We start from the raw sequence: 22,379 nt of genomic DNA on the forward strand, positions 1-22,379 counted from the left end.
AGTGTGAACGCAGTATAAAATGTCTCTTGTGAAGACCAATAAAATGGTCCACACAAATATCTATGTATCAATTTCTGCTATACTCTCCAAATACACTAATAGGCATTTTTGATTGATTGATTGATTGATTGATTGATTGATTGAATACTTAACACAATCAGCGCCGGGATTTCTTTCAAAATAGAAGCTCGGGGGGGTGGGAAGATATGGCCACTTTTACTCTGTAAGCCCCCCCTTCCGTTCCGGACAAAAACCGGGAGACATATTTTTGCTTGCTTACCTCGCTAAGATTACGATAAAGTCGCTGATGATCGCTCGCTTCATATTTTGAACGAGAGGCATGTTGAAGTCAGAAATGAAGAGCATAGTCTATCCATCTGGTCAAAACCACGGAGAGCTCCTTATTAGATTCCACACGCCGAGCCTTTCTTTGTGAACGGTAAACAGGGAAGTGCGCATGCGCGAAAGAGCAAGGAGTATGGTGCAGAAGGAGAGGCCAACTCCAAAAAAAAAAGAAAAACATTCTGAATCTTTTTCTCTCGTTTGATATCAATGAAAATGCGCCCTAGCAACCCGTTGGTTGGATTAGTTATGACGTTCCCACACGTCGTACGGTCTAAATGGGTTAAGGTACAGCTACTGTTACACAATCATGGTAAACGGACCACACAAAAGGCCCATGAAGGCTTGTTTCCATTGTGGTCCTGTGTATTCAATTCAATAAGACATACTGTATAAAGACATACAGTACAGGAAATCATCAGTACTAGGAGCAATAAAGGTAGCTCTACCACAACAGACTGCGTATCACATAACACTGGAAGATTAACATGCATACTCTCTCTCTAAACCATTATGGTGTACTGTCCGTGCGTGCGTGCGTGCGTGCGTGCGTGCGTGCGTGCGTGCGTGCGTGCGTGCGTGCGTGCGTGCGTGCGTGCGTGCGTGCGGTGGTACACTGAGCGTAGACTGACTGACCTCTGTCCACTGCATCCACTCTGTTTTCTGTTCACGCTCATTTGGTTCACTGGCGTTGGATCAGTTGTATGCTTTATTGCCTTGTGCTATATACAGTACCTTTCTTTCTTTCTTTCTTTCTTTCTTTCTTTCTTTCTTTCTTTCTTTCTTTCTTTCTTTCTTTGTCACAGTAATCTGTGTCAAATTAACTCTGAGAGTGACAGAGTGTACAAAGGAACCAGATGGATCCTCACAGGTCTGTCTGTACGAGTGCTACAAATGGAACCAAATGGACCTGTACGGGTCAATTTGGTTCCATTTCCATTCGTGCACTCTCAGAGTTAAATTATCATTGAGGGTTTTTACAGTGCTTTCTTTGTTTCTTTCTTGCAACTCTCGTTTGTTCTGTTGAACGATCCATTCTCCTTTGTTTGCGAGTTGGATTGTTGGAACTCTCTCTCTCTCTCTCTCTCTCTCTCTCTCTCTCTCTCTCTCTCTCTCTCTCTCTCTCTCTCTCTCATCCCTGGTGTTAAGTGAAATCATGTGACGTTGTACAGATCGTCTTTCATACGATGGGTCTAGTAAGGTCACGTCCAAAAAGAGGATAAATTAACCACTAAGTTGGGTTAAAACCATCCTATAGTTTTCAAACAAAAGGCTGACATTTCTCGGTTAACTTGATATGAGTGTAATATTATTCCTTTTCTCTCTTTTGCTGTTCGTCATTTCATCGCGTTTTTCGTCTATCTTTACAGTAGATCCTGTTGTTTTCTGCATCAACTAGTCTCAACTATATGTAAATCACACGCATACGCATACGCACACACACGCTTGGACGGACAGACAGACAGACAGACAGACAGACAGACAGACAGACAGACAGACAGACAGACAGACAGACAGACAGACAGACAGACAGATTTAGATAATGATTCAGAGAGAGACAGAGGGAGAGTCTTGTATGACAGCAATGGAGATCTATAACAAATACCCCCCGACGCCCCCTGACATGGCAATCAACCGTGTGTGTGTGTGTGTGTGCGTGTGTGTGTGTGTGTGTGTGTGTGTGTGTGTGTGTGTGTGTGTGTGTGTGTGTGCGTGTGTGTGTGTGTGTGTGTGTGTGTGTGTGTGTGTGTGTGTGTGTGTGTGTGTGTGTGTGTGTGTGTGTGTGTGTGTGTGTGTGTGCGTGTGCGTGTAGGTGCGTGTCTACCACAACGCAGTGGGTATCACCTATCACACTGGAAGATTAACAAGCAAGACGGCTTTCTCTCTTTACTGCAGGCATGAAATCATTCTGCGTGCGTGCGTGTGTGTGTGTGTGTGTGTGTGTGTGTGTGTGTGTGTGTGTGTGTGTGTGTGTGTGTGTGTGTGTGTGTGTGAAGAAGAATGACAGCCATCCGGCCATCGTTCAGTCTCAGGTTTCCGCGGCTGGCTTGTAAAGAAGCCACATCTGTCTCACCCCGACGCCACCCCCCCAACACACACACACACACACACACACACACACACACACACACACACACACACACGCACACACACACAGACACACCCGTGCACACATGTCTCATGGGTATCGTAGAATTTGAAGAGGGCTCTATCAGTCTTTGACCCCCCCTCTTCTCCCCCTTTCTCTGTCTCTCTTTCCTGAGTGATAGATCTCTCTCTCTCTCTCTCTCTCCCCCCTGTCATCTCATCTTTCTCTCGCTGCAGTGTGTACGCGACGCTAACACAAACACCAGATGTCATAACACAAACTCAAGTACTTCTACCCATATGCATAGATCTATATGGTGATACAGTGAGAGTACATGGAGACTATCTATCTCCTCATTTGCACCATCCATTCTGTAGTGCAGAACTGCCTCAGTGTTTCCAGCAGAGGAAACAGTATGCACTAATATACACACAGCAGGGTTTTCCAGGTTTAATACCGGCTACAGGTTTTAGGAATGAAACAGAAATGCTATGAACTTCTATAATGAAGAAAGCATGGTGCTGTTAATATGGGTATAATCAGAAGCCCTGATTGTTTATAAATGCATTGAAATATTTTGGGAAACCTCTATTCATTTTGCATATCGTCTCTGTCGGGTGAATCCTTATTATGTCCAAAAACTGTTACTTTTCAAGATTACAATGAAAAACGTAGACAAAGTAGCAGATCTACAAGCTTCGTGGAGGGGTTTTGAGCTCCGTGGAGGGGTTTTGAGCTCCGTGGAGGGGTTTTGAGCTCCGTGGAGGGGTTTTGAGCTTGCGGATCTTCTACTGTTGGTGCTTCTGTGTGAGGCTGTAGTGTGATCAAGTAGGATGTTAATTTAAGAGAAAACACAAGAAGTTAGAAAATGGAGATGTTTCTGCCCGACAGCGACCATAAAGAACAGGACCATTCTAAGTGGAGGCCACATCATCGTAACACCTCCATGTTTCCAAAACACATTTGTTTCTCTTTTGGCCTCTTGTCCTGTTAATCACTATGATGTGTCCAACTTCTTCCAAAGCCTGTGCTTAGACGCCATGGTCCAAATTAGATCCATCATTTTGTGGGATTTCCTCACTGAAGGTGGCTGCTGGGTTTCCCAAAAATACCAAAAAAATAATACATACGCCAGCTCTTTTTGTATCCACCTCAGTGGACCTGTGGTTATAGAGTGTCCGCCGTGACATTTCCTGAGGTCAGGGGTTCAATCGCCCGGCCGCGAGTCATCATAACAAAGACTATAAAAATGCCAATGCCTTCCTGCTTCACAGGGTTGGATTTGGGGGTAAGTTCCTGTGACATAGGCCAATAGTGGCATGTCCAGGTCGTGTACTTGTACAACATGGCTGGGGGATTTATTGTACATCAAACTAGCTCATACTACACAGAAGCTGCGTGCGTGCGTGCGTGCGTGCGTGCGTGCGTGCGTGCGTGCGTGCGTGCGTGCGGTACTGACCGAGGTCGTGGCTTTCAGTCCAGAGAGAAAGATGGCACGATCACTTTTTCCTTGTTAGTGGTTTAGAGTTGCGAGCAGAGGAAGAAGCATTTAGAAGGATTGTGCTCTGTGTTTGAACTGAGTGGGTGGGACATTTTTGCCAAAGAAAACATTTGGACATTCTTTTATTATTTTTTTTCTTCCTGCTGGAACAAAAAAGAAATTCTATCTGACGTTGAAAATACGATGTCGTTAACATTAGTGTGTCCATGTGTCCGTGGTGGAGTTCAGACTATACTGCGCTGTCTCACTACATTGTCTGACTCCTCTACACTGTCTCCCTCTCAGCTTTCCTGGTGTCTGTCTTTCTCCTCTGCAGTTTAGCGGCATAACTCATCGACAATTTTGTGAACATGATTTTGCGGGCGCCCACGGCCAGTCCAGCGGCTGGAGTATTTATTTGAAATTATTCACACATTTAAATCGATTTCAGGCCCATTCACAGCCCTAGGCGGTTTAGGCAGCCTATGTCCAGGCATTTCATATTTTTGTAATAATTATTGAGCTCTCTCAGGTGATAAAATACCTGAAAAAGGCTGATCTACTAACTCACATTGACAAGCTCAAACTCAAGAGCTCACGGCTCGTTAGCCGGTAGATCCGCAGACTTGGCTGGATGTTGCCCACAGAATGGGGTTAATAATGTGGTTAACTTGCAGAAGGATGTGCTGTGAGGCATCCAGAGGAGGAAAATGAGTTGTGTCAAACCAACCGCGGAGTTTTGGCTATTTTAACGGAGTGATGGAGAGTAACATCAGACCGTTTGGACCGCTGTTGGCTCTCCTGGCAAGACGTGTCCTGCTGTGTTGTTTGGCAGAGCGCTGTGCTCACACTGACCTCTGAAACATACAGTATACGACGTACTGTATAGGACGTATTTACAATGGAATGGAGCGGAAATTATTCCTGCTCGATGAGCGTTCTGGGAGATACATACTTTCCTGCACATTGTCTTTTGCAGGTATTTCCCTGTGTGTGCACGAGTGTATACTTTACGTGCAAGTGCAGTCCATGTGTGTGTGGGTGTGTGCGTGGGTTTTTCTAGATAAAAAAATGTATGACCTCCTGGCAGAACATTCGCGCTGAAAGAATATATATTCAAAGATTTGTGCCGCAATTTCATGATTTTTCAAAAATAGCAGACCTACAAGCTCGTAGATCTGCTATTTTTCAATAGCTAAACTGTGACATAATGCTTAGTTAAAACACCAAAAGGGGTTCCCGTCCAGAATGGGTTAATCTTTATAGCTATAGGGTTCTTCAGACAGGGAGCGACTAAAAACCTGGCTTAGTAATATATTTTCAGTGAGAGGTAGGCATGCAATGATTCACTTCAAATCAAATCATGATAATAGGTTTGCGATATGATTTTCACGATCTTACACAAATCAGTAATTCCAGCAAATGACACTCTTTTTTTAAGATCCTGAATTATTTTTGACTGTCTGTTGCATCGCAAACAGTAGATTTAATTTGTATTAAATCAATTTAAATTGTCACCAGTTTGAATCACTTTCAATCGATTTACAATAAATTGTAAATGAGTGAGAGGCGAGCGGGTAGGGAGGGAGGTGCGGGCAATCTGACAGGCAGAGCCACAAGCGGGCACACTCCATATGATATATAATATAAACTAGAGGGACTGCCCCGCTCCGAGCTATTAAGTTCAATGGAAGTTGTTCACTGACGTTTGAAGCACCCAGAAGAACACTCTTCTTCCACATTTGTTCACGATTGTGCCCAAAAGGCAGAAGTGCTAACTCCATGAACACACCTGAATGGATTTATGAACGAGCGCTCTTTGAACGCCAGCTGCACGCTCTTTTGCTCGTGCATGCATTTCGCCTGCATGCAGTACCTACTGCAAAGGTCAAAGGTCATGTCTCACCTTGATGCATGCAGTACCTACTGCAAAGGTCATGTCTCACCTAGATGCATTCAGTACCTACTGCAAAGGTCATGTCTCACCTAGATGCATGCAGTACCTACTGCAAAGGTCATGTCTCACCTAGATGCATGCCTACTGCAAAGGTCATGTCTCACCTTGATGCATGCAGTACCTACTGCAAAGGTCATGTCTCACCTAGATGCATGCCTACTGCAAAGGTCATGTCTCACCTTGATGCATGCCTACTGCAAAGGTCATGTCTCACCTTGATGCATGCAGTACCTACTGCAAAGGTCATGTCTCACCTAGATGCATGCAGTACCTACTGCAAAGGTCATGTCTCACCTAGATGCATGCCTACTGCAAAGGTCATGTCTCACCTAGATGCATGCCTACTGCAAAGGTCATGTCTCACCTAGATGCATGCCTACTGCAAAGGTCATGTCTCACCTAGATGCATGCAGTACCTACTGCAAAGGTCATGTCTCACCTAGATGCATGCAGTACCTACTGCAAAGGTCATGTCTCACCTAGATGAGGTCATGTCTCACCTAGATGAGGTCATGTCTCACCTAGATGCATGCAGTACCTACTGCAAAGGTCACGTCTCACCTAGATGCATGCAGGATCTGAGACGGATTATGACCTAACGGTCAAGATTAATTTATTCTAATCTGTGGTAGAAGAGGTTAAGTTACATAGGCCTAGTGCAGCTTTAAGTACACTTGAGTAAATGTAACCTACTTAGTTACCTTCTACCTCTGGACACTGGTGTCGTGTGCAGGAAAAGACGGGAACATAAATGGGCGTTACACCAGACATAGATTCATCCTGTGACAGGAACATGAATGGGTGTTACACCAACATAGATTCATCCTGTGACGGGAACATAAATGGGCGTTACACCAGACATAGATTCATCCTGTGACATGAACATGAATGGGTGTTACACCAACATAGATTCATCCTGTGACGGGAACATAAATGGGCGTTACACCAGACATAGATTCATCCTGTGACGGGAACATAAATGGGCGTTACACCAGACATAGATTCATCCTGTGACGGGAACATAAATGGGCGTTACACCAGACATAGATTCATCCTGTTACAGGAACATAAATGGGTGTTACACCAACATAGATTCATCCTGTGACAGGAACATAAATGCACGTAACACCCTTAGAGTATATATTAATAGAGACGGCACCCGTGAACGAGTGCAATGATAGTCAACGGCAGCGCGTTCATGTGGTTGGGTCCAATCCATCCCAGAATGTACTCTGTTCCTACCCGGAAGGAGGAGTGAAATCGCCTCATGCGCTTTTGAGGAATTTAATGCAAGTGGATGGGAGGAGAAATCCGGTGCCCACACTTTTTGACTTGAGAGCTACTTTCAAAATGACCAGCTCGGCAAGATCTACCCACCAAATCAATGATTATACCATTGCTGAAAATAGTTTAAATATGTACCTGAGGGGGCTTCGGAATAGTAGAGTTCGTGTTACATTCTGTACAGTATAAGACAAATGCACTTGGAATGGGAAATAGAGGGGGAGAAATGTTTTTTTTTTTTTTTTTTTACAGCCTTTGTGATCTACTGGTAGATCGCGATCTACCTTTTGGGCACCCCTGCTCTAAGGTAACACCAGGCGTGGATTCATCCTGTGGCGGGAACATACATGCACGTAACACCAGGCATGGATTCATGCTCCGCTGCTGGGCTCAACGGGGGCACAACATATGCCCCCCTAGATTCTGTGTCAGTACCATCAACACAGAACAGCAGGGTGAGATAAATAATGGGGAAACATTCCCACCTGGAACAGCAGCAGGTTGCGTTTAAATGGGCTTAGAGACACACAGACGACAAACAATTGAGAGAAAAGACAGACAGACAACAGATGGAGAGAGAGAGAGAGACAGACATACAGACAGACACAGAGAGAGAGAGAGAGAGAGAGAGAGAGAGAGAGAGAGAGAGAGAGACACAGACAGACAGACAGACAGACAGACAGACAGACAGACAGACAGACAGAGAGAGAGAGAGAGAGAGAGAGAGAGAGAGAGAGAGAGAGAGAGAGAGAGAGAGAGAGAGAGAGAGAGAGAGAGAGGGAGAAATAATACTTGGAAGTGTGATTGAGCCAGGAGATTACGTGTCTCAGTTTGTGAGCCAACATCCAAAGGAGACGGATTATAACGTGCAGCTGAACCCCAAAGAGACGCATGCACACACGCACGTTTCTGTTACTATAGGGAGGACATTTTCAAATGTTGGCACAACCTAAACTTCACTCAAACGTACCTCAGTTGCAACCGTTCTGGGTCTGCTCTTGTTTCCACTCTACATCACATCTCTTTGCCCTGTAGTGCAAACAGCTTTCATATAGGCTATGTTTTGGTAAACATCCCTGTCACTAACCCTACTGCGCTAACCTTAAACTCTGCACCCTAACGATATAATAAACGCAACACCTGGATGCTTAATACTAATCCTGTAGCCTCAACCTAGAATCGTGTCATAAGTGTAACCGTAAAGCCTATTTCAGACCAAACATGTGCGAAGGGACTGTAGTGTAGCAAATCGTATTATTGTCGCTGTCGGGTGGAAACCTCATACTGTAAGTCAAAAACTGTTACTTTTCAGGGAATGTAATAAATGATCTGTCTTCCAATGGATCCAATGTTATGTAGTTAATATTATTATGTACTGGGCCATGGCTCAATGGTCCAGGCACCTTGGCTGGTAATCCAGTCTGGCAGTGTGCCGCGGGTTCGACTCCCGATCCCGACGGCCTTTACTGCATGTCTTCCCCCCATCTCTCAGGAAATATTTTCCTGTCAGCCTACTGTCTGTCCCTCCATAAAAATATATAAAATAAAGGCGAAAGCCACAAAAAAACATTTAAAAAATATATATATATTATTATGTAAGATGCAGATCATCGGCTGCAGACAGACAGGCACGTACTGTATGCACGCACACACACACGTCACACACACACACACACACACACACACACACACACACACACACACACACACACACACACACACACACACACACACACACACACACACACACACACACACACACACACACAATGTGCTCTTGCCCCACAAGAAACAATAATGTGCACAGAATTAGCACACAATGTGTCACGATGAGCTTGTAGATCGGCTACTTTTGCTACTTTTGTGTGCCACTGTGTGGTAGTGGCAGCGGTGGCCGAACGGTTTGCGGAGCGGTCTTGATACCGGAAGGTCGCCAGTTCGTATCCCCGGACCGGCACGTTAAAATTACCACCGCTGAAGTGCCCTTGAGCAAGGCATTGAACCACTACCATGAAATGTTCTATGAGCAGGGCCTGGCTGTAAACAAGTATCTGATGCTTAGTCCAGTTACCCTGGGTAAATATAGTAACTTTGCTTTGCTTTGCTTTGCTTTAGTATACGACAAAGATCATTAATTTACAACATTTAAAATGTGGAGAGATGAAGGATGATGGTTTCTGCCAGACATCAACGATATATCCATTACCATGATTTCTGTGTTTATATCTCACGCTCACAACTGTTACATTCTCACGATGATCCCACAAGGACGTTATTGGCCTTTCAAAGGTCCCACATGACATCATAACACAATGTCATTTAGTCCATGTAAGTGTTTATGAACAGGGCATAAACACACGACCAAACGCATTGACGTGAAAGTACTCTCAGATGTGTCACGCTCACATGATCCTATTGGTCTTTGTTTCTGCGTTGTGCAGTTGGTTGTAGAACATAATACTGTACATATCGTTGCTGTCGGGCAAAAAGCTCTTATTTCTCCATGTTTTGGCACGAAGTGGCGCGTTTTGAGCTTGTAGATCTTCTACACGTAGATCTGCTATTTTTATTTAGGGAACCGAAAAATAATGCACAAAGTACGGTGCAACTCAGGTCCATGTGACTACGTATAGACTCTAGAGGGTCTACTGTAAGTGATATTGATAAATTCCAAATGATCAATGTATCCTGATTCCTGTGGCACCCCTGGACTGCCTCACAGCACCCAATTTGAGAAAATCTGGTTTAGACCGATGCTAGTTTATTGGTTTACCTATATCCTAGATTGCTGAGGCACGCACGCACACACGCACGCACGCTCGCACGCACGCACGCACGCACGCACGCACGCACGCACGCACGCACGCACGCACGCACGCACGCACGCACGCACGCACGCACGCACGCACGCACGCACGCACACACACACACACACACAGTCACCCACTCAGATTGCACACTCACACACTCCTATTACACATAATGTAGATATATGACACACCATCTGTGTGTGTCAGGTATAGACTGATGGATGTGTCTGTCTGTCTGCCTGGACGTTTTGACGGGTAAACACAGCTGAAGGTAATGTCCAATTAAACACTCTCAACTTGGTGTCTGTTCTGGGAATGTTATTACAGGAGAACATTGACCAAAAAGCATTCTAAAGTAAACCCATTAAGTCTTCTATCCTAACAGTTTTCTGAGAAACTTATGTTGCTACATCAGCGGGTCTCAAACTTTTTCATGTCAAGCACCTCGAAAACTATGCATATTTGGCCATGGACCACCATCTCAAAATGTTATTATTATTATTATTTTTGCTATGACTGCACTGCACACAGATGTTCGCTTGTTAACGGCTCCTGCAAGCTCACATAGAGAACATTATTGTACATGTTTTGTGTGTGTGTGTGTGTGTGTGTGTGTGTGTGTGTGTGTGTGTGTGTGTGTGTGTGTGTGTGTGTGTGTGTGTGTGTGTGTGTGTGTGTGTGTGTGTGTGTGTGTGTGTGTGTGTGTGTGTGTGTGTGTGTTGCATTTAGCCTCGGAGGTTCGTGTAAGCAGAACAATTACCAGGCTGGCTAAACAGCATATGGATACAAAGAGACAGAGAGTTGAGAGAGAGGACAGAGAGAGAGAGAGAGAGAAAGAGAGAGGGCAGGGTGAGAGAGAGCTAGGGCAGAGAGAAAGAGAGAGAGAGAGATCCTCTCTCCATCTGCACTTGACATTGAAGGTGATTTTTTATTAATTTGTGTGTTAGTAAAGCTTGATTCATACATGCCGACAATAGCAGACCTACAAACTCACACCGTGTCGCTGCCGCTGTGAGCTTGTAGGTCTGCTATTGTCGGCCCTGTCTGGCGGCACGACAAGCATACATTTAGCTTCACCAGCACCACCTCGGGGTCGTGGTGCATGGGGGTTTAAACAGCAAACCTCGTCCAGCTGTTTTGTGGGAGTCATCGGCATCAGGTTGTTGCATTTGTTTTGCATGAGGAATGAGGTTGTTAGCAACAACACGCTAACGCATGCAGTTCACCTGGAGTTTATGGAGTTGTAGAGTAACTTTGTGCAAAGGCAGTTAGAAAGTAACCTTGTACAGTATGTCCAGGAAATGAAAATAAAAAGAGCAAGATTCAATGTAGTTATTACGAATACCAAACTACTCGCCCCTTTACCAACTCGCCCCAGCCGTACAGCCGGCGGAACTGCGTGGCGTGGTATTCCTAAAGTAACCTAAATAAATTATGCTTCAAAGGTTAAACCTAACCTTGTTCCTAACCTTAACCTCCGTAAAACTATGCCTAAACCTAACCCTATACCTAAACTTAACCCCAGTAAAACGATGCCTAACCCTAAACTTATTTCTAACCTTATTCTCAGTAAAACAAAATAAAGAATACAAGAACCGTCAAACCGAGCGGTCGGCGTGAGGTCGGCGGAAAAATGGAGGGGCGAGATGGTTTAGGGGCGACCGTACCTGATACCGTTATTACATACTTGACTAGTAGATAGTAGGTGTGTTTATTATATCAAAATAAATACAAAGTATTGTTTTATCAGCCACTGACAGTAGTGTGGTGATGTTTACCTGCAGAAACACATTTACCTGCATGCATTATTTTGGTGTTTTGTGTTTTCACTGTTTGTTTTTTTGCCCCAAAAGCATCCCTGTCTACCAAAACAAACAGTGGAAACAGCACAATACAGAGGATGTGTTCTTCAGGTATACACCACCACACACTGCAGTCTCCAGAGGCTGCTGCTGGTGCTGATATACAGGGACATGAAAGAGAAAAAAATAAAATTATTTGTTGTTTTGTTATGTAAATACTGGGCAAAGTTGCATGCTGTGTCTTTAAACAAACAAACTTTAAATAATTAAAGTTCTGGATCGTGGCTTTAACTTGAAGTATAGAGTGTCAGGGCTCAGGAGTGTCTTCTTAAAAAGGACAGTCACCATTTTGCGACCTAGACTATATGAATATGAATATGTTGTAGTGCTCAACGTTTACAACGGTGACAAAAACAGGCAGGAAGTGGAGTTTTTCCTCCGTTAAAATGCATGGCTGGTAGCCTATTGTAGGCCTAAATGTTGTTTTTCCTGACTGTAATCGGTAACTGAAAAGCACATAAACAGCATGACACTGCGTTTAGCAGCAAATCCTTTCTTTCTTTCTTTCTTTCTTTCTTTCTTTCTTTCTTTCTTTCTTTCTTTCTTTCCTCTCCTCTCGAGGGTCAGACTCTTATATCCCCCCCCTCAAGTTGTTGTCTGTATTTAACTGTAGCTGCCAGAGGTCTTAGTATGCTAGTCATCTCTGACATAATTGTAAATGCTGCTTCCCGTCCATCATGGCTGTCATTGTGTCATTTTGTGTGCACACATTATAGTTGGAAGAGCTTCTGAGAGAGTGAGTGCCGACGAGGCACTTTGTGAAGCCATAAACACACGGCTGCCTAGGGCCTGCGGATCCACACATTTTACCCAGAGTGCTTTGCTGCAGTTGTTTGTTGCTTTCTATGGTCCATTGTGCTTGTTTACGCCAGGGGTTACCAGACGTCGACACTCCCTAAATGGTCATAGCCTCTGAAAAATGTGATTCAATTAAAATTACGAGCCAAAACAGTGGATCTACAAGCTCACGATGCATCATATTGCAACAGCCATGTGAGCTTGTAGATCTGGTATTTTAGCATTTTATTTTAGTTTTTTGAGCGGCACTATAGCCCCTCCTATGCCCAGCTGTGTGTGTTTGTGTGTACAGTACCCCATAGCGATGATTTGATTTGATTGGGTGAGCAATGTACGTATTGAGGATAAAAAGTGAGGACAGAGAATTGAGGACGCCATTTGTGATTGAGCTGTGGTTTGGGTATTATTCTAATTTGACTGGTTATTACTTTTGATTACAAAATATGTATCTATAATATAATCTAAATCTTCTAACCACGCCTCTCCCTTCTTGATCAACAGAGCAACCGCCCAATCACCACTCGGCGCTGCCCCCGGTCCCGCCCCCTCATCGGCAGCAGCCCTCGGTGACGGCCCTCAACCAATCGCTGAGCTCCTCGCACCACGCCGGCCACACGCTCAACTCCACGCGGCAGCTAGCCCCTCCCACTGGCAGCCCGGCCCCCGCGGCCGGCCAATCACCAGCCGACCTGCAGACCACGCCCCCCGAGAGCGTCCCGCTGCAAGACAGCTGGGTGCTGGGTAGCAATGTGCCTCTGGAGACAAGGTAGCTGTCTGTCTGTCTGTCTGTCTGTCTGTCTGTCTGTCTGTCTGTCTGTCTGTCTGTCTGTCTGTCTGTCTGCCTGCCTGCCTGCCTGTCTGCCTGTCTGCCTGTCTGCCTGTCTGCCTCTCTCTGAGCCTCTGTGCAACATGCTCCCAGACAGCGCTGGTAAACAGATGTCTCTAATCGACATGTCTATCTACGTACGACCTGATTAACATGCATTTGCATACAGCGGCATCCCGCGAGTCCACCCTCATGTGTGTATTGAGCTGAGATGGAGGAGCTAATTACAGCTATTGTGATGCTAACAAGTTGAAAAGATCACAATCGGAAGCAACTTTATTGTCACAGCAGACGATTAGCGCTGTAGGAGAGTGGGCGAAGTTATGTTTTTGTGTCAAAAAGCTCTCTATTTAAAGAGAATAGAGAAGAAAGGAACAAAGAGCATGGAAAATGGCAGGCACGTTAAATGGAATACACAATGCCAATATGATGCATTATTCCAGACAAGTTTCACCCCACATAATCTGGCATCATTCATTAACCCTATAGCATCCCTATTCTGGGCAAGGCGTAATAGCAGATTATGAAATACCGTAGGTGAATATCTGGCAAAAATAGGCAAATGTTATTGTGAAATTAGGTGTAGGCGTACATTCACGTGTCGCAGCGCTGGTACTTCCACTATTTTACACACAGGAAAGGAATTAAGTGGTTGAAATTCTTCAATTTCTGTACTTGCACTTCCACCACTTGAATAGAGCCGTGCAGTCTGTTCCCGTACAGAACTGCACATCCATCTCCAATTCAGGCCTGATGTCAGAATGAATAAGGGTCTTATGATGGCTCTCTGACTCCTTCCAACTCTAATATTGACTCATTTGTTTGGATTCTGGTTAGTTCTGGTGGGGCTTTTGAAATGTTAAATTGGCAATGGAAAAAAGGCTTTTAAGAAAAGCGGAGCATTAGCTCTGCATGCCTTGGCGTCACCGCTGCGGTGTGTTGCGTCACACAAGTGGCCCTTAATCTGTGACGGGAACGGGATATCTTTAGCAGGATGACACACACTGTGGGTATTAGCAAGATATTGCCGCATGTGGCGAGGAAACCTCATTATGTCCAAAAGTGCCACATTAATGCAGTTCATATATCCTTGCTGTCAGGCAGAAAACCTCTTGTCTGTAGAGTCTAACTTGGTTTTAATGATGTACTCTACTGCTCCGTCCTGAAAAGTAACCGTTTACGACATCGTGAGGTTTCCACCCGACAGAGACCATATGTCACAATTACTTGTTTGTTGACTATATCACACAGCGGCCATTATGCTTTCACGTCATGTTTGCGGGTTCGTACCCAACAGGGTTTTTGATGGGCGTTTTTTTTCATTGTTTCAGTATTTATAAATATCCGTAGAGAGTATTACTTTAAAAACAAATCAAAACTAGCATATAAACTCACGTGTTGCGGTGCAGCACTTCGTGACTATTTAAATATTGATTGGTTTCTGCCTGACATAATATTCTGTTCCGAGTACATTTTAAATCTCGGTTAATGTAGGTTGTGTATTAATTTAAATCAGAAAATTACAATGTTTTAACTGTGTACGTGTTTGTGTGGTTAGATGGATATATATTTAAGGAAAGAACCTTTCATTTTTAAAACGGGCAAGACAAGACAAAATAATCAGAGGGTATGTTGGCTTCAGAATGACTCTTTTCAACTTAAATGAAGTGTGAACGTGTAAACTTCATTTGAACCCTTAAGTGTACGTTAGTTCATTAGGTAGTGGGCTGAACAGACAGGACCAGAGGCAGGGTCAGGGGCCACGTATTGAATGCCAAATGAACATCTAGTGAGTCGATGTAGTTGGTTAACTCACAGCTTAGAGGCAATTAGCCGCTTGTGTGATTGGCTGGGCAGCTATTAGCCTGGAATGACAAGAGGGGGTAGTGCTGAAGGACACACTGCTGCATGGTCACTGGGGACTCTATGACTCTCTACCCAGAGAGAGAGAGAGTCGTTTTGTTATTGTCGGGCAGAAACCTAGTATCTCCATATTTTAACTTAATATAACGTAAATTAATATACAGCAGCGTCACACAAAAGCATCAACATATAGCAGATCCACAAGCTCGAAAAGTGGTGCGAAGTGACGCGTTCAAAGCTTGTGGATGTGCTCATTTGTCTGTGTTTATTTGGACATAATATGTCCAAAGTTAAATGACACAAACTGTCTCTGTCCGGTGGATATACCTCATATTATGAGGTATATCCACCGGACAGAGACGGTTTGTGTCATTTAACTCTGCAGAGGGTACAAATGTAACTGAATGACAGTGACAGTGGTCTGGTGGTCACCGCTCCGTAGAGCAGTGATTCTCACACCTTTTCACGTAAAGGACCCTCAAAATGATATATGTAGGTGGCGCTCCAGTCTAGCATTACTAGCAGTGACAATTATCACCTCCTCGGCCGGCTTTCTTTCCCCCGAACACGGACCAATTGTACCTTTTGGACATGAGGTGCCATGTTTTAATTTTCCTGAACATAACAACCTTTATTTTGTGTTGTTCTTCTTTAGAAATATGTAATGATCATTAGACTCGTTCCCTCCCTCCCCAGTCAGAGTTAGCAGTTTGAATGAATTAATGTAGAATTATGTGCAGGATGTAATTTATATATAGATGTGAGTGGACATCATTTAACTGACTTTTTTTTCATTCTATATTTTATCGGCCGAATTTGGCCTTAAACCGATGTATCGGTAATCGGTATCGGTTTTAGCAGATATTTTATTTTTTAATAATTATGTTGAAAAATAAATTAAAAAGCCTGAAAAAGCCTTTTTTTATGACGTATAGGCTGCAAATTATATCAGTGTTTTCTGGGGAAGCTTTCAAAAGAGTCAATGTTTTTTCAGAATGGCAAAAATGATTATATTTTCTTAATACAAAATTAGATCATATCGACATCGGTTATATCGGTTATCGGCCATAACAGCAATTAACTATATCGGATATCGATATCGGCAAAAATTGTCTCATCGGTACATCCCTAGAAATAACCTCCCACACACACTTGCCAGTAGGCCAGTGATCACCCACCCGTGCCTCAGGTTGCCTATAGCCCTAATGTGGACGTTCAACACAGCCAGATGCACCATGGTGGATTCAACCTCAAAACCTCTGCGGTGGTGGGCAGGCACTTTACTGCGCCACCCAAGCGCAATCTTCACTTCTATTCTTGAGTCATTATTATTTGAACCCAACACTATACTTACTTTATAGTTAATTGACAGTACAACTGACAGTTGTACTGTCAATTTTTACTGCAGTGGGTCTTCTTCAACATTTTCGGTGAAATTGTCCTTTTGCAAAAATAAAAATAAAAACGTCTGAACATTATCATTCCAAGCGCTTGTGTGGTGAATTATGAATCCATAATTCTTCAATATCTCATGTTCTCTTACAAAATGTGACATGTGTTTACATGCAGTAGACCTATTTTAGCTCATCCTATTTGGAGGTGTCGTCCGAGATGCTTGTCTCAAACTTCAAGCACTTGGCTCGGGACCCCCGGGGTGTGGATGGCTCTTCAGTGCCTTTTGTTTGAGTTCAGTTCCTGAGATCCTGATTCACACCTAGGGCAACCAAATGCTAAAACAGTAGATCAAAGGGCCACAGTGATCCTTCTAGGAATGGCCAAATGGTAGTCTGGTCCAATGTGTATTGTGTAAAACTGTACTTAAGCTAGTCGAATTTCTACGTCAGTCAGTCAGTCGACCCGAGGCCGTGAGGCTGGAGGAGCCTATGCTATGCTATGCTTTGCTGTGTACTCCGAAATAAAACATCAAGGAACATCTACTCTGCTGTCTGCCGTGTCTCACACAATTATCTCCGCTCTCCCGTTTTGGTTAAGTAATTCATGGTGTTTCGTGTCCAAAATACACGACACTTGACCCGAGCTTTATTGGTTCAATTTGACCTCTGAACCCCCCCGCCTGCTTCTCGCTGGGGCAATTTGTCGCTCGCGCTCCGCCTTTTGTTGCGAGGTCTCTCGTCCGTGGCACCGCCGTTTTATTTTGCAACGCGCGGGAGCCCGATGTCACACTGGTCCCTTGATAGAAGGCCTATACTCTTACACGCACGCACACACACACACACACACACACACACACACACACACACACACACACACACACACACACACACACACAAGCCCGCGCGCACTGGGAATTTATGGGAGTAATTCTAACCTTGAACTTCAATTCACAGCACAATTTGTAGCCTTCTCTCTTTCTTTGTTTCTCTCTGATTCTCTCTCTGACACACGCACACACGCGCACGCACACACACACACACACACACGCTCACACACACGCTCTCACACACACACACACACACACACACACACATGGACACATTTTATTATTCTCCACCCCACATAAGTGAGTGCAAGAGAAGGTTCAAATAGAAAGAGCCCTATAATAACAGTCAGACAGGGAATTGCTGATTTTTGAAAGAAAACTTCAAATGGTGATACAAACATGACATTTGGCACAGATGACCTTTATATCACCTGATTGATAATCAGCCTTGGGCCACGCAGAATTCCTCAAGAGGGACAGACAGACAGACAGACAGACAGACAGACAGACAGACAGACAGACAGAAAGAGGTAAAAATGAAAGATTGATAGAAGAGGAGAGAGAGAATAAAGGGAAGGAAAAAAGGTCTGTATCATTTTACAACCTATGACAGTTGGGCTACAGGGCCCCTCTCTCTGTGTGTGTGTGTGTGTGTGTGTGTGTGTGTGTGTGTGTGTGTGTGTGTGTGCGTGTGCGTGTGCGCGCGTGCGTGTGCATGTGTGCGCATGCGTCATACATATATCTGACTGTTCAACTTTGTTCTCCAACTGCTAAAACCCATTCAGCGCACGCACGCACACACACACACACACACACACACACACACACACACACACACTCACATGCACCTACAAAGCAGCCAGCCTCTAACAAACAGCTCTTCTACGTGACGTTGGCTAAGTAAAAAAATCCATGTTATCCCGCAGGGCGGCTCCGATACGGCGAATGAAATGCATCCATCTCAGATGCAAGCTCCTGTTTGTGTGTGTGTGTGTGTGTGTGTGTGTGTGTGTGTGTGTGTGTGTGTGTGTGTGTGTGTGTGTGTGTGTGTGTGTGTGTGTGTGTGTGTGTGTGTGAGAGAGAACACAAGCCTGATCACAGAGGAAGACCTTAAAAATAAACACAAATCAAATGCCAATTGTACGCCCCATCGTCCGAAAATAGTCGATCTATAAGTTGACAGCGCGTCGCAGATGTAACACGCAGTCAACTTATAGATCGGCTATTTACGGTCGGGATCGCCCTCGAACGACAAAGCATGAATCAGGCATATATAATACTGTAGCTCAATGTTGTGATAGTCATTGCTGAGTAAGTGATTTCCATTTCCAGATCAGGTTGCTATGCAACGCCTCCGTCACCACCAGCTATGGGGCGTTACATCCGATCTCCGTTTACCGCAGTTCAAAGGAGGATTTTCAAACCTCCATAAGTCGGATTCTATACGAGAGCTGTCCTTGGTGGATCTTCTGCCAACCAAAGTTTGGATGTCATTTGTGTACCGCATCGCTCCCGACATGTACACAGTAAACAGTGTGCGCTAATGCTAGCAAATGTTTACAGTGAGTGTGTGCATGGGACTGGCAGGGGTGGAAACTCCTTCTCTTAAAGTGAACGCTGATGGTGGCACAGCTTAACTTAATTTATGCTAACAGCTAGCCGCAATAAAATAGTTAATAATGACATTTCTGTTTATTAGCTAATTTACTGCCAGAGTAAATACATGAATTCTTCCACCCCTGCCAGCGTTTTTTTTTTTTTTTCTCACCTTTTCAACTATTCACAGAATATTTATCTCAAGTATGGTCGATCCCCCCAGCGTTACTAAACATGGAGGCTTATCGGTGTGTTCCAGCGAAAATTACTATCAACAATTACAATTTACAACCCAATCCAATCTACAATCACTGTATAGTGATTGTAGATTGGATTGGGTTGTAATTCGTCTTTTTAGACGATAGTCTATCTAAACAATACTATTTATAGCTTACAAAAAGTATGTTTTGGGTGGATTAAATGACAATCGCGAGACATGTTACAGTAAATGCAGATTTTTACTTCCTGACTCGGTTTCCTGGAAAAAACGTCTTTCAAGTTAAGAGCTTCACTCATTTACTTATAATGTATGGTGGCCTGCGCCACACTAAGCCACCACTAGATGGCGGTCAATGAGTTAACACAAGTCACAGCATAACGTTGCTGTCGAGCAGAAACTTTCGTCATACCAAAATATCACTCGGAAGTAGCAAAAAACGAGCTTGTAGATCAGATATTGATCTACAAGCTCATAGCGTGGCACCGAGTGTTGCACTATGAGCTTGTAGATCTGCTATTTTTTTTAAATCTTCCACAATGAACATTTTTTAACTCAAATATTAGCTTTTGGATTGTCCATTGAACAAAATATGTTCAGATTGGGGTCCGTGGCCAAAGATAATTTAGGGAATTTGTGTAGAATCTGCAGGTCTCAGGTCTTAATGGGAGCTAGTGACTAAACTACACTGGATCCATTGGGAACAGGTTATTGTGTGTGTCAGAAAAGCAACAGTTGTGTTTTTTCCCACCCGACAAAGACGTTAATTGGTTTATTGGACAGTCGTGTGGATGGTTGCCTCCTGACTGACTAATTATGAAGCCATTAGTGTGTGTTGGCGGGAGGGAGGCGCTCGCCGCCATCGCCTCCGGCTGAAATTAGCGTTCGGCAGACATGTGCCTGGTGGCCGTGTTTGACCTCTTGATGATCCCGATCGAGTTATGAATATGTTAATGAACGTGATCGAGGATGTGTTTGTACTTGGAGGTAGATGAGACACTTTCGTATGTGTGTGTGTTTGTTTATTTAATTTATTTGTTCTGGACGTGCTGGTCTTTGGAAAACGTAGTTTGAAGCCAACGGACAGACGGACGGACGGAGGGACAGACAGATGCTAGAATGACATCACTTTCATTTTCTTGTTTTTTTAAGTAACTTAAAACTTAAAAAACTCCCCAAAAAGTAGACATCTTTCCCCTGGTGTAATCTCACCAACGGGGTCGATCCGGGCTAAAAATATGAGCCCCGAAATTACAAGCGCAGCACGTCTACCGCGCAGGTTTCATCAGCAACTTTTAACATATTCACCCTATCTCTCTCGTAGATCTATTTAATATCGGCATTTCACATTAAAAAAATGACCCCTGCGCCCGCAAGACATTTAAACAGATGAATCTACCTGCTTGCCAGTCCCCACTCGGAAAGCCAAACGTAGAAAATGTACACCGTATATCAATAAGTCATCCGTCGCAGAGTGAGATTTCAACCCTGCGGATTCCTAGATGAAGAGAGATTGCAGGTGGAAAAGCATTCGTTTGGATGAGTGCAGCCGGTCTGTCTTGGAGGTTTTTCCACTCACCTCAGGACGGCTCGTCGCGTTTTAGGAGGAAATGTTTTTCAAGCCCCTTAGCTGAGAGAGAGAGAGATGAAGCAGGGACTACATTCATGTTAAAATGTATGTTTTTAGACATTTGTAGATATTGTGCTATTTCCCGGCTCGCATCCCCCAGGATAGGGATGCGAGGGTTTAAGTGATTTACAAATGTTGTAAACGCGATCATCGGTTCTTTAGTTATGGGCCGTTGAATATAGCTTGTTTTGACCAAAAATGCAGTCTGAGAAAAGAATCCGAGATAAATGTACTTTTCTAAATCTGATAACGTTGAGGCGGATGGAGACAGAGTTTTCACTTTCACTGTGTGTGTGTGGGGGGGGGGGGGGGGGGGGGGGGGGGCAGTCCAAACTTTAGTCAATGTTATTATATTTATTTATGACAGTAGGGAAGCTGTGAGGGAGACAGTGGGAGAGACAGACAGTAGGACAGCTGAGAGGCTGACGGTGTAGGAAAGACAGACAGATGAAGTTTAAAGTATTCATCATTATTATAATGGAGTGTGCATTGAGTCACTAAGTCATTGATAACAATTACCGGTGGCCTGTGACAGTATGATGTAAGTGCAGCATACTAAATAATCCAGGATACTGTCACAGGAAAGTGTTGATCCATTGATCATGGCCTGCAATAGCCTGGCTAATAAGCCAGACTCAAATCACACTGTCGTGTGGTATTTGAGTCTGGAGATGCTGTGTATGGATCTTGTTTCCCGGGGGGCGGGTTCAAACATTTTCTCTTGGACGCAATTGGTCAGAGCTACTGTCAGTCAAAGGTCTCAAGCATTGAACATCGCTGTACCAAAGCCCGCCCATATTGCATACCGATTTCTAGTGTAGGAAATGGGCGTACAATTGAGCCTCTCCAGACCGTAATCCGCCGGCAGGCAATTTCTTTTTTGCCAACGGCTGATTCGGTCTGGCTTATTAGCCAGGCTAGGCCTGCAACAGGACTATCTTTAAAAATAGTTCTTCACAAACTTATTTTACTTGAAGGCCCCCATACTTATACAGTATCTGTCAAAAGTTGAGACCCCCCAACACGTAAGCATGCTCGCACGCACGCACGCACGCACGCACGCACGCACGCACGCACGCACGCACGCACGCATGCACGCACCCGACCTCTTAAACCCATCATGGCTTTACGGAGTCCTTCAGGGCTCTATACTAGTTTCTGTTGTGTCGTATTGTGGGGGAAGGCTTTTGATGAAAATGGCCAATCGACAAGCTCACAACCACGTTGCGAGCTCTTTTCTGTTTTCACATCACCTGCTTTCAACTTATCGTCATAACATGTTTGTGTCTGTGGACAGGGTTCTGAACTGTGGACAATGTGGACATTCTCTCTAGGTCGTCCTCAGACGAGCCCTCCATCATGGCTTCCAGTCATCATGGTTCTCCATACATCCGACCAGCACCT

The 22,379-nt window shown here is 44.3% G+C and overlaps 1 protein-coding gene across 1 annotated transcript in view; it reads left to right on the forward strand.

Annotated features, from left to right (window-relative positions):
* Positions 1 to 22,379, forward strand: part of tenm3 (teneurin transmembrane protein 3) — a 411,418-nt gene that overhangs the window by 192,893 nt on the left and 196,146 nt on the right. Inside the window, exon 6 of the mRNA XM_079498542.1 lies at positions 13,124 to 13,388. Within this exon, the coding sequence (XP_079354668.1) occupies positions 13,124 to 13,388 (265 nt within the window). The remainder of the gene's footprint in view (positions 1 to 13,123; positions 13,389 to 22,379) is intronic.

Source organism: Electrona antarctica (genome assembly GCF_951216825.1).
Source record: "Electrona antarctica genome assembly, chromosome: 4".
Lineage (NCBI taxonomy): Eukaryota > Metazoa > Chordata > Actinopteri > Myctophiformes > Myctophidae > Electrona > Electrona antarctica.